The sequence below is a fragment of the Vulpes lagopus genome, chromosome 21 (genome assembly GCF_018345385.1).
Source record: "Vulpes lagopus strain Blue_001 chromosome 21, ASM1834538v1, whole genome shotgun sequence".
NCBI classification, from domain to species: domain Eukaryota; kingdom Metazoa; phylum Chordata; class Mammalia; order Carnivora; family Canidae; genus Vulpes; species Vulpes lagopus.
In genome coordinates, this window is record NC_054844.1 from 42074441 (window position 1) to 42087984 (window position 13544).

Below are 13544 nucleotides of genomic sequence, written 5' to 3' on the forward strand. Positions count from 1 at the left end.
GACCAGGGATTGAGTCCCACATCAGGCTCCCAGCATGGAGCCTGCTTCTTCCTCTGCCTGTGTCTCTGCCTCTCTCTCTCTGTGTCTCTCATGAATAAATAAATAAAATTTAAAAAAAAAAAAAAAAAAAGATGTGGACCTCATGCCTGATGGTCATGTGCTCTGTGACAATTCCACAGTCTGTGGCCGGGCCGCAGCTCCCTGATTCCAAGAAAGGAGCTTCTGAAAGGAACTGGGGGCCTGGTGACAGGGGCAAAGCTTGACACATGCTGGGAAAAGCCCCACAGAGCCAAACCACTTGGGGATATTTCTATTTGCCCCCCTCTTGGACTCAGTTCAGGGAGTGGTAAGTGGCCGATCCCACAGCCTTGCAAGGGTATCCTCTTAGCTGCTAGGATATTGGAGTGAGGTTACGAAGGCCCCTAACACAGAACCCACTGCTTAAGCTGGGCCAAGAGGCAAATTCCTCTTCACTTCTCTTGAAACCTCATAGAAGTTCCCTCAAAGATAGAGGGGTGGAAAACGAATATTCCACAAAGTTGAGTAACTTTTTAAGCTCATGATTCCTTTATTTCCAAAACACTGGGGTAAAGGCCAAGATTTCCCTGCAAGCTAACTTCCTGAAACGAGGGTCAAGAATCCTGTAGATGCAGGCTCTTGCCCCACCTCCTGGACTGGAGCTTTGTACCCTGTGAGCCGCTGGTCCAGTCGTGCCATCGGTGGGCACGCTCCAGCCTCGAGGGGACCTCCCACATCCCAGTGGAGCAGCCCCGGGGCCTCCTCAGAACACTTAGTCTTCTTCTCCTGCTCAGACAGCCAGGACTCCCCAGCTCTTTACCTCCGTCACTGACCTGCTTTGAATTGGGCCATTCAAGCATCAGGGACACTCTGTATACTCAAAAAGCTCTCTCAGGCCTCCCCTGCACTTGGCCTGTACCCGAAGGCACTCCCACAACCTGGTCCATAAGCCTGAAAATTGAATCCAGCCAGAGATTGCTGAAAAAAGTGACAATGTGACCCATCAGGGAGGTATGAATGAAATAAACCTCCAAAAGCAGTTCCATTTCTGATTCAATCTTGAGCTATGAAGGACTTCAGTCCAATTGCATTTTAAGAGATGTTAATCCTTTTCTCCTTTTAAAAAATTATGTAATAAACATGTTCAGTACAAAAAAACTATGAAATATATAAGAAAAAAGAGTAAATTATATTAATGTCTATATGTTTTTATGTAAACTTATACATCATTTGTATATATTTTAATTTTTTTATTTATTTTTTAGATGTGGGGCTTGAACTCACAACCCCAAAATCGAGAGTCACATGCTTTACTGACACCCCATACATATTTGTATATTTTATTTATTTGTTTATTTTAAAAACTATTTGTGTATTTTAATTTGATTTTTTAAAGTTACAGCTTAAATCTCCCAACTCAGCCCCTGAGAAATTCTTGCTGGTAGCTACACCTGGATGGGTGAAGTGACCATGAATTTTGGTAGGAAACAGATACTGATGGGCTCTGTGGGGTCTTCCTCCTGGCCACAGCCCCAATGTCCATGCCCCTCTACTCCCCTGCCTATTCTTGCCCCAGAATATACCTGCTCATTGACAGTCAGAGATGACTCCGGCCCGGCTCCAGGATCCATGGTCACTTGTCAGGGTGGGGTGGGGGCCGGCCCACACCTAGCACATCCTGTGGGAAGACATGGGACAGGAAGAGCAAAGGCTGATGTGACACAGTAATACAATTTCTATATCATCTCAAAAAGTCAGGAGCAGAATGGTAGGAAGAGAGAATCTAAGTTCTCCCAAATATCTGTAGAAGTAAGGAAATAAGATTCTAAGGACTTTAAAACTGAAATGGGACACCTGTGTGGCTCAGTGGTTGAGCATCTGCCTTTGGCTCAGGTCGTGATCCCGGGGTCCTGGGATCCAGTCCTGCATCAGGCTCCCCACAGGGAGCCTGCTTCTCCCTCTGCCTGTGTCTCCGCCTCTCTCTCTCTCTGTCTCTCATGAATGAATAAAATCTTTTAAAAAATTTTTTTAATTAAAAAATAAAAATGAAGTGTCTTCCTACAGCATCCCAGGAGAACCTACACTCAGGAGGAAACCAGGGTGACAAGAGGAAAGAGAGGGCCAGGCATCTGTCCCTGGGAGTCGCCCCGCCTGCAGGGAGAGAGCAGACCCAGGGGAACCCAAGGTGACTTTGGCCGCGATATTGAGAACCAAAGACACCGGAAAGGAACACTCTGGCTATCAGAGGGCTTCTCAGGGGAGGAGTCTGAGCAGACTTCCTGGAAGAGATGGTAAAGATAGGAATAAATCAAAACGGTAGTCCCAAACTTGAATATGCACACTCATCGCTGGAGCACTTAGTAAAAATACAGACACCAGATTCCCCTGAAGTGAGCATCCCCAGAGAGTCTGATTCAGCAGGTGGGTCCCACAGAATCGGCTCTTAAGTGATTCTGTGGCAGTGGCCTAATGACCCTACTGGCCTTTAAAACTGGAGGCTGGACAACATCCCAGATGGCCCAGCAGCCTGCCAAGGCCGAAAGGGAGAGTGGGAGGAGCCCTTGCGAAGAACAGAGTGGATGGAGCCACATCCACAGAGTCATAGGAATAAAGGTATAAAGGGGACAAATAGCTTTAGATACTTACATAGAAAAGAAGGCAATTAACATTCACTTTGAGCGCTGCTAGTGCTAAGTGTTTACGTAACACTTATTCATGCTCATCACTCACGCCAGCTGGGGTATGGGGACATTATTACCACCACGGTACAGATGAGGAAGCTATCAACTCAGAGAAATGTTCTAGATTCCAGATCTTTCCCTTCCTCCTCCTCTTTCAACCCTGGGTTGGTTGGTCGGCTCTCCTTTATTTTTGCAGTTGTTATTTTATTGATTGGTGCAAAATTCACCACTGTGTCCATTTTAAAGTGTAAAACCCAGTGGAATTTAGTAGATTCACAATGTTGTGCAACCATCACCGCTGTTTAGTTCCAGAACATTTTCATCATCCCCCAAGGAAACCCCACATCCATTAGCAGTTACTCCCTTTCTCGGCCACCCCCAGCCCCCGGCAACCACTAATCTGCTTTTTTCTCTACAGATTTGTCTCTTCTCCGTATTTCATATAAATGGAATCATACAATGTGGCCTTTGTGCATGCCTTCTTTTACTTAGCAAAATGTTTTCAAGGTTTGTCCATGTTGTAGCATGTATCAAGACTTCACTCCTTTTTATAGCTGTGGAATAATGGATAATATTGGGTGGGCTTGCTGTACTCCCCGCCACGGCTCCGGGAGAGGCAAACCAAGATTTCATTTCCACAATAGAAAGTGCATCAAAGTTCTCTGTGACTTTACCCAGGACTCCCCAGGCCTGCGCCGATCCACGACCTCCCCACACAAGCAGCCCAAGAGAAGAACCTTCTAAGTGCAACACTTAGACGATGATTAAGGAAAATAAGATCTTTGTTTAATCCCTGTTACAGCCTGGTAAAACGTCTTCAGGTAGAGAATGAGGACTATTAGAGGCCCTCAAAGAAACCAGCATCTTCGCCCGAAGAAAACTGTGATGGAATACCAAGAATATTTTAAACACAGAGATAGTAAATTTGAAGGAAGTACGGATTCTGCAAAATACCTTCAACAATATCGATGCCTGTGAATCTATCCACTCGCTCCTGGGGCAGGCCGTGGTCTCCAAGGATGATTTTATGAATGAGAATCCCCAAACCAGGATTCAATGAAGAACAAGCAAAACTGGTGAAGCAGGTTCAGGAAAAGGAAGACTTTCTTCAAGGACTAAAACTAGCATAATGTATACACCAAAGAATGACTTGCATCAGTTACGGGGGTGCTTGAAAAGAAGTGGAGAAGCTGTAGTCAGCTTTTGCTTTCTTGAGGGCCAGTCAGCCGCATCTGGCCCTTTCTCAGTTGCTAGGCCACTGCAGGTGAGATGACCAATTGCTGTACTATAACAGAAATGAGGAAAACTTACAGGTGTTTAATTCATAATTTTTTCCCCATGGAGTCCTTTGAAAACGATAATGTAATTAAAAGATACTTGTACAGTTTTAAAAGATATTAATACATTTTTTAAAAAGATTTATTTATTCATGAGATACACAGAGAGAGGTTGAGACACAGGCAGAGGGAGAAGCAGGCTCCATGCAGGGAGCCCGACGTCGGACTCGATCCCGGGTCTCCAGGACCAGGCCCGGGGCTGAAGGCGGCGCTAAACTCCTGAGCCACCCAGGCTGCCCAATATTATATATTTTAAAGGGAAGATATAAACCATTAGGGCTTAGAGACAGGTATTATGATGAACCTCAATTTAGGGCACTCTGTTATATAAACAAATGGAAATGTAGTATTTTGAATAAATTTGCCAAAGAAGACATGACATTTAAAGAAATGTGAAAAAAAGTGTTTTAATCATGATTTTAAAAATTTGGACAATCCTGGAAGTCAGTTTTAATATATTGTTCTGTTTATTGTGGTAAAAAGTTTTTTTGGGGGGCACCTGGGTGGCTCAGTTGGTTGGGTATCTGCCTTTGGCTCAGGTCATGATCCTGCAATTGAGCCCCGAATCTTGTGGGGCTCTCTGTTCAGTAAAGAGTCTGCCTCTCCCTCTGCCTCTGCTCCTCTCCCTGCTTGTGCTTGCCCTCTCAAATAAATAAATAAAATCTTTTTTAAAAGTTTTATTTTAAAAGTTTATTTTACTGTTTTTAAAGATTTTATCTATTTTGAGAGAGGGAGAGTGAGCGGGGCAGGGGACAAACCTAAACTGGACTAAAATGCCTGCCTCCCTCCTACTTTTATGATCCTGGTTTCCATTCATTTATCACCTATTGCATCTGGATGGTGTAGTAGGCAATTAAACTCAACTATTTTGAAAAAAAAAAAAAAATCAACCGTATGGATACACCACATTTTGCTTATCCATTCATCAGCAGATGGGATGTTTGGGTTGTTTCTACCTTTTGGTTATGTGAACAGTGCTTCAGTGAATTTTTCTGTATAAGCTTTTGTTTGAACATTTGTTTTCAAGATTTTGGGGTATATACACCTAAGAGGGTAATTGCTGGCTCACCTCTTTGCCAGAATGTTCCCTGGCCAAGGAGGCAAGAAGAACCATAAGGTTCCTTCTCTAACTACCTACGGTAGCCATGAAGGGAAAGGCAAGAAACTCAAGACATCTAGCAATTTGGAAAAAGAATAAATAAGGCTTCCCTTTTCAGATAGGACAAGGGGATTGTAGGAGGGGCGGAGGAATCTGCGGGAAGAGCTAGTAGGCATCTTCCACCCTCACTGGGGCTCTAGCCTCATTCCTGGCTGATGTCCTCCTCCAGATTTTGTCCACGGGAGCCTTCTATGAGTTTTGCCAAGAGCTTGGCCATTGACTACCACTTCTGCATGGGAAATGGGATGAGCCATGCCATTAGTTACATATGGAAGTCAATCAGCAAGTCATTTGCAAGGGCAAATAAATGGCAGAGACAAAAAACTAAGAGGAAAGGTGTGTAAGGTAAATTTGGGTCCATTACAGCTGGATACATACATTTCGGGGGAGGGGCAGAATTTTCCAATTCCAAACACCTTTAGGCAGGAGGGACCAGGAGCCATCCGTTGTGGGGCATCCATCCATCTGCTCGAGAGGGGCGTAAAGCCTGCTCATAGTCTTGTTGTGGCCACTCACAGGGTGGCTAAGCGAGTGTCCACTTTGTGGCTGTGTCATTCGGGAGAGTCGAGCAGCGGAGAGGCTCACGTGACTCTAACACCCCTTCCACTCTCAAGATTCTATGCGCTTCTGTGAACCCGGGTCCTCAGCGTCTAGTCCTTCGGGACGGGAAGAGGCAGTGCCGGCCCAGGGCCTCCTCCTTTGTCTTCTTCCTCCAGTGAGATGAGTCGGAGACACCTGCCTCACACCTGGCACAGCGCCTCGGCTGGGTCCCAGGGAGTTCGTTTATCCCTCACTTTCCTGAGCTAACACCTAAAAACACAGGTAACCTCGGGCAGGGAATGAGCCGTGGGAGCTGAGGCATTTGCCCACTGTCTGAAAATCCAGAGATCCGGGACCAACCAGGAGTTCCAGCGGAGGGGACCGAGTCAGGGGCCCTGGTTCTGTGTGTCACTCTCCTCTGGATCCACTCTGGGTTTGCTTCGGGCGACGTCCTAAGGCTCCCAGGAGGAGCATCAGGGGAGCTCAAACAAATCCGAACCCCCTGGGGAAGCCTGAGGTCCTACTAGGAAAAATGCTGAAATGTTTCATCCTTCACTTACCCAACAAATACTTCAGTGGCTCCTACAGGCTGGGCCCTGGGGATACAGCGGGGGAGAAGACAGTCCCCAGCTTTATGGACAAGGCCTCAGTCTAACACTGGAGTCACGCAGAGAACTACAGCCCAGTCTGCTTCAACGTTGTGGTGCATGAGCAGGTGCTAGAAGATCCACAGAAGGGACCCCTACCGCAGTTTCGTGTGGTCCCCTTCTCCTTGTTCCAGGGTGGCATGTGGTTCAGACAGGACATCTTATGTATGAAGAATCTGATGCCATGCGGAGGAAAATGGAAATTCTTGTATGGGATGCAGACTTTTAACTCAGACTCATTTCTGTGGTTTTCATCCTTCCCCTAACAACACAGCAGCAGTTTTCAAGGTGTAAAATACCTTGTTCTACAGTCGTTTTCGGAGGTGAAGGACACCCTGCGTGAAGTTAGTGGATTCTAAGGAATGGCTGGTTAAGCTGAAATTAGTTTTACCTGTATTCAATTGAAAGAAAGCCACATTTGGGGCACCTGGGTGGCTCCGCGGTTGAGCATCTGCCTTCGGCTCAGGGCGCGATCCCACATTTATTGTGGGCAATCACCTTTCAAAAATCTGCCATAACTCTCTCAGGTTAGGTTGCTTGTCGGCATCAGTATCTCCAGCTCTATACTACTTTCTTAATTTCTTTTTTAAAGATTTTATTTATTCATGAGACAGAGAGAGAGGCAGAGACACAGGCAGAGGGAGAAGCAGGCTCCCTGCAGGGAGCCTGATGAGGACTGGATCCCTGGACCCTGGGATCACGCCCTGGGCCAAAGGCAGATGCTCAACCGCTGAGCCACCCAGGTGTCCCTCTCTACTACTCTCATATTTAAACTGCGTACGCACTTACCTCTTGCAGAGCTGCCATTCAAAAGGACCACAATGACAGGACACAGGAGACTGGCATAGATCAGTAACTAGGGCTGAGCTGAATGGTGTCATCAACTCTTTACCCCCTCCCTAGATGGGCTCAGTCACACGAGAACCAAATCGCAATCTCCAGCTGGGACCTTACCTGGGCACCTCAGCCTCAGACATGCATACGCCTACTGATTGTTCATATCATCTCATACTCAACATGTTCAAAACCAAACTCCTGATTTCTTTTTTTTTTTTTTAAGTAGGTCCACACCCAGTGTGGAGCCCAACATGGGGCTTGAACTCATGACCCTGAGATCAAGACCTGAGCTGAGATCAAGAGTCAGATAGTTAACTGACTGAGCCCCCCCAAACTCCAGATTTCTAACCCAAACCTGTTCCATCTGCATGCAGTTTTCCCCATCTGAGCCAATGGACAGCTTCATCCTTCCATAGATGCTCAGGCCAAAACCCTGCCATCATCCTTGCGTTCTCTCTCACCACGCACATTTACTCCTTCACCGAACCCCATAGGCTCTTCCTTCCAATATGGTCAGAATTCCCCACTTAACACTGCCACGCTGGTCCACATGGCTTTAGTACCTGGTGTGAAGGGTCACCGCATCCCCACACACAAGCATTAATCACCCCGTTCTTAATTTGCTAGAATCCAGAGAGGCTGTCACTTCTAAGTCATTATTGCCTGATGGATTTTCTGCATGTCCCCCCCCATCCTTCTCCATTTCTGGTCCCCGGACACAGATTTCCCCGCTTATACATGCTTAAGAATGATAGTCACTTATGGTTTATCGGGACCCATGTCCTTTACACACAGTATTATTATAGCCAGCTCCCTCTGGAGACAGACTATTGGGTTCATAATCTCAGCTTTGGTATTTACTAGCTGTGGGCCTCAGGACAAACGTTTTAACTTTTGTGCCTCAGTTTCTTCATCTGAAAAAATGAGAGATATAGCACGTGCTTCATAGGGTTATAGTGAGGACTGAATAAATTAATGCATGTAAAAAGTTTAGATCAATGCGGGGCATATAGTAAAGGCTCAGAAAATGGTAGGTGTTATACAAATTTACATACATTACATACATAGTGCAAATATGCACTGAAACTAGGGGTGCCTGACTGGCTCGGTTGGTTAGGCATCATCTGCCTTTGGCTCCCATCATGATTTTACGGTCCTGGGATTGGCTCCCTGCTCAGTAGGAAGCTTGCTTCTCTCTCTCCCTCTGCCTCCTGCCCTGCTTGTGCTCTCTCTCTCAAATAAATAAATAAAATCTTTAAAAAAAGAAAGAAAGGAAAGGGAAGGGAAGGGAAGAGAAGAGAAGAGAAGAGAAGAAAGAAAGAAAAGAAAGAAAGAAAAGAAGAAAAGAAAAAAAAGAAAAGAAAAGAAAAGAAAAGAAAAGAAATGAAACTTGACCAATTGTGTGACTTTCCACAGGGGGGCAGGTTACTTCTCTGTTTTCTCAGGGATCAATGATAGGACAGCTTACCTTGGAATTATTGTGTAAAAAACTAAGAACAATTTGCTATTATTACTCCCATTTTTATAGATAGAAAGCTGAGGATTAAAGAGAGGTAAGGGTATAAGGCTTTGGAAGGGAAACCGAGATTCAAATTCCAGTTTGGCCATGAAACAGCTGTGTGACTTGGGCAACTATCTTGGCAAATTAATCTGATGATTAATTTCTTCATCTTTAAAACGGTGATTATGGGACGCCTGGGTGGCTCAGTCGTTGAGCGTCTGCCTTGGGCTCAGGGCATGATCCCGGGGTTCCAGGATCCCAGGGTTCCAGGATCGAGTCCCGCATCGGGCTCCCTGCATGGAGCCTGCTTCTCCCTCTGCCTATGTCTCTGCCTCTCTCTCTGTGTGTGTCTCTCATGAATAAATAAATTAAATCTTAAAATAAAATAAAAATAAAATAAAATAAAATAAAATAAATAAAATGGTGATTCAATGGGAAAACCTTATGAGATTGTTAAAAAAAAACAGTGATATGAGATCACGTAAGTGAAATGCTTAGCATGGTGCTCTTATTACGATCCCCAGTTTTATGGACAGGGAAATGGAGGTAGAGAAAGACCAGGTGACTTGCCCAAGGGCACAGGAAAGTCAACGGCAGATTCAAAATTCAAGGCAGTGTCCAGCTGCCCCAGACCCCTATCCTCCTAGCACAATACCAAACCTCCTCTCTGGAATTGGAAGGGGCCCTATTCTGGCTCCCAAGGATCAGGACACTTTGGAAAATAGAAACTCTCAGTTCTCCTCCAGTGCCAGCCCCCCACTCCATCCCATCCATGAGCAGAGATAAATGCCTTGCAAAGCTGGTGACCAATCAGCGAGGCATTCACATGGGCCATAATAAAGGGAAGGAGAAAAAGACAGGAAAGTCGTGACCAATTTTAATTCCCCTTTTCCAAACATCACATATAATTTTAGACATATATAGGCAAGCAGTAAACAGTAGTTTAATAAGGACACATTTAGATTTAGTTTCTCCTCCTGTTGCCTTTCCCTTGTGCCCAAACATGACTCATCCTAGGCAGGGTGAAGGGAGGGGGCAAATGAAATGTGAAAAATAGAAAGTAGATATACTCTCCCACTAGACTGTAAGCTCCAAGAAGACACGTCCATTTATTTATTTATTTTTAAAGATATTTTGTTTATTTGAGAGAGAGAGAGAGTGAGAGAGCACAAGCAGGGGGAGAGGCAGAGGGAGAAGCAGGCTTCCCGCTGAGCAGGGAGCCTGATGCGGGGGCTGGATCCCAGGCCCCGGGGATCATGACCTGAGCCAAAGGCAGATGCTCAACCGACTGGACCACCCAGGCGCCCCTACGTCCATTTATTAACATACTCCAGTGCCTAGTGTAATACTTGGTATATGATGGGGGCGGGGGGTATCAATGATTATGAGCCAAAAATATAAACTAAGAAATCAGGTCATATCATTTGGTCTCCTCATATTTCCTACCTTCTCCCTCAAAACACAGATCCTCTTTCCATTTTTTTTGCCCCCATTCACAGCACTAGAACTACTTAAAAATTAAAAAAAAAAAAAAAGGAGCAATAAGTTCTGGAGAATCCTAACCACATGTACCCTCCATAATGTGGCAATCCAGCTTCCCTCCCATTCCCTCTGTGGCCTCACTGACCCTCATTCTGACACAGAAAGAGCTTGAGGCTTAAAGGCAGAAGAGCCAGGTTGAGCAGTGCTTCTCCTCATGTAATCTCCCTAAGCCTCAGTTTTCTTATCTGTAAAATGGGGCTAAATTATAGTACCTCCTCATGGGTTATTGTAAGGATTAAATTGGTCACATTTACGTAAGGCACTTAGAACTGGACGTGGCACACAGCAAACATTATGTAACCGTTACTACTATTGTTATTTATTTATTTTAGGTAGGCTCTATGCCCAGTGTGGAGCCCAATGCTAGGCTTGAACTCACAACCCTGAGATTAAGACCTGAGCTGAGATCAAGAGTCAGGTGCTTGGGCAGCCCCGGTGGCTCAGCAGTTTAGTGCTGCCTTCAGCCCGGGGTATGATTCTGTGGAGACCCAGGATCGAGTCCCACGTCAGGCTCTATGCATGGAGCCTGCTTCTCTCTCTGCCTCTCTCTGTGTGTCTGTCATGAATAAATAAATAAAATTTTAAAAAAAAGGGTCATATGCTTAACTGACTGAGCCACCCAGGCTCAGTAATAATAATTGTTATTTTTAATTGAAGTAAAGCATGCATATAAAAATATTTTTTTAAGATTTTATTTATTTATTCACGAGAGACAGAGAGAGAGAGAGAGAGAGAGAGAGAGAGAGGCAGAGACACAGGCAGAGGGAGAAGCAGGCTCCATGCAGGGAGCCCGATGTGGGACTCGATCCCGGGTCTCCAGGATCATGCCTTGGGCTGAAGGCGGCGCTAAACCACTGAGCGACCTGGGCTGCCCTAAAAATATTCTCAATTGTTAAGTATTAAAAAATGTAAATGACTACTATTACAATATTATAGCCAGTAAATCTTTTTTTTATAGCCAGTAAATAAGAGGGCTATCTCATCTCATGTTCCCTCATAATGCGGAGAAGCAAATTTCTTCTGATTCACTTTTTAATTGCTAGGTAGTACCTTCAAAAGGGAAGACATAGCTCCCCTTTCTCCCTCGCCACCCCCACTCTCACACACACACTATCATTCCAGGGTATTACCTTGCATGTTTTCATATTTATGACCTGCCTCCTTGACCCTCTAACCTCTACCACCACCAGCTAAACTGAAATGAAAACTACGCCCAACAGGGTAAGTTTTATCTGTATTGTTCGCAGCACGGCACATACCAGGTATTTTTGTTCAACCATCGAACAAGACAAAGTTCCACCACACCACACATATGCAAAAAAATAATAATAATAAACAAACAAACAAACAAACAGGTCAGAGAACTATTGCTCTGAGCACCAGGATTTCAACCAAAATGGAATACATGGAATTATTCCTCGGCAGGCCCTGCTTGGCACCGTTGGCCGCCTTAGAAAACCAAGAAAAGGGGAGGAGGGATGTGTGTCTACAAACAATTAAAGACCAGCCTCTGCTTTGGGAACAAGGCATCTGGAAGCGCAGATGAGGCCAAAATCTCTGCAAAGAACTTCTTTTCATTTGCCCAGAAAGGCTTCCTGACCTTGTTCTATCCCCCCCCCCCCCCCCCCCGCGCTGCAGCAGAGGCTATTCGGTGGGGCCCGGCTTCCAATCACAGCTGGGTGGGGGATCCCAACGCGAAACTGGGGGTTACCAGGCACCCGGGGGCCCCTCGGCCTTGCCAGGTGAGAACGGCCAGGAAGCTCCTACCGGGCCCATTATTATGACCATTTATTAATAATAATATCGTTATTAAATATTTATGAAGTGCTCATGCTCCGCTCGGTGGTGACCCTCCCACCGTCCCCGCTCGCTCCCGGCCACGTCTGGGTTCCTAACCCCGGGTCCCAGCGGAGCCCTCGGGGCACGGGGCCGGGGCCACCTGTCGCGGGCCGCCGGGGCCGCCGCCGTGGACCTTAACCGCCGGGAACCCAGGCGTCCGGGCTCTCGGCGGGGCGGGAATCGCGCCCGGTCGCCGCGGCGTCCGCGTGGGTACCGAGGGCTCGGGTCCGCGGCGCCCTGGGCTCCCGGGAGCGGCCGGGCCCCAGCTCCCCGCCCGGTGCACCCGCCCCCCCCCCCGGGGCCCCGCCGGCCCGCGGGCGGCCGAGGGCGCGGCCCCGGGCTCTGCGGCCCCAGGCGGGCGGCCGCGCGCAGCCCCGCTCCCCGAGCTCCCCGCCGCCCCGGCCCGGCGTCCCGGCACCCCGGCCCCGCGGCATTTTTCTCTCTTTATCATAAATATATAAATTATGCTAATTACGGGCATTGCATATTAACCAAACCCGAAACCTCCCCTGCCCGGCCCCCTCCCCCTCCGTGCAAACCCCTCCCCGCCCCGGACCCCGCTACTTACCGGAGCCCGAGCCCGAGCCCGAGCCGCCTTCGCCCCGGGTGCCCGGCGGCCGCCGGTTACAGACGCATCTCCCAGCCCGGGCCGGGGGGCCGGGGGGCCGGGGCCGGGGCCGGGCGGCCGCCGCCCGCAGACAAAGGAGCCAGAGCGGCTCGGCTGGGCTCGGCTCGGCCCGGGAGCCGGTCGGGACCCGGCGCCACCCGCGGGCCCCCAGGCCGGGCTGGGCTGAGCCGAAGGGGACTCCGCGGGCTGCGCGGGGCGGAGGGGGCGGCCGGGAAGCGGGCAGGGGGAGCGGGGGGGGCGGGCAGGTAGATGGATTTTCCTCCTTTCCCCCCTGGCACAGCCCCCCCCTCCGCCTCCCCCCCCTCTTTTCCCTCCTTCTGCTACTTGGATTTTTTTAGCTGCTGCGTCATGAGCATAATTTATGCAAAGAGCTTTGCCGCATGCTGCACCGCGCGCGCCCGCCGCCGGGGGGAGGGGGGAGGGGGAGGAGGGAGGAGGGAGGGGAGCGCGGGCGGGAGCCCGAGCCCGAGCCCGAGCCCGAGCCGTGGGGGTGGGGGGTGGGGGTGGGCGCGCCGGGAGGCCCCGGGCCCTGCGCCCCCGACCCGCCGAGGCCGGCGGCCGGGCGCGCGGCGCGGCCTCATCCCGGGACGTGCGACCCGGGGCGCGGGGCCCGGGGGGGAGTCCGAGGCGGGGACCCGGCCCCCGCCGCCCTCCCCGCCTGCCCGGGTCCCGGGACTGCGCTCCTGGGGGCGAACGTCGGTGGGGCCCATCCCCAAGCCCCAGGCCGGAGCCCCCTCGAGGGCGTCCCGCCGGCGTCGGACCCCGCTCGGTCCTCCAGGTGGCCCTGCCCCGCTCCCTTTCAGGGAGGGGACCCA

General features: G+C 49.0%; 1 protein-coding gene across 4 annotated transcripts in view; it reads right to left on the bottom strand.

Moving 5' to 3' along the window:
- The window catches only part of POU6F1 (POU class 6 homeobox 1), a 29255-nt gene extending 16218 nt beyond the window's left edge, over nt 1-13037 (bottom strand). Inside the window, exons 1-2 of one of the 4 annotated variants that reach the window (XM_041736375.1) lie at nt 12676-13037; nt 1602-1696 (exon numbers count right to left, since the gene is read on the bottom strand). In XM_041736375.1, the coding sequence (XP_041592309.1) occupies nt 1602-1649 (48 nt within the window). In that variant the 5' untranslated portion in view covers nt 1650-1696; nt 12676-13037. Of the gene's footprint in view, nt 1-1601; nt 1697-12669 lie in introns of those variants that run through there. The other 3 variants (XM_041736376.1, XM_041736374.1, XM_041736377.1) reach the window with 3 other exon arrangements.
- Nucleotides 13038-13544: the final 507 nt, after the last annotated feature.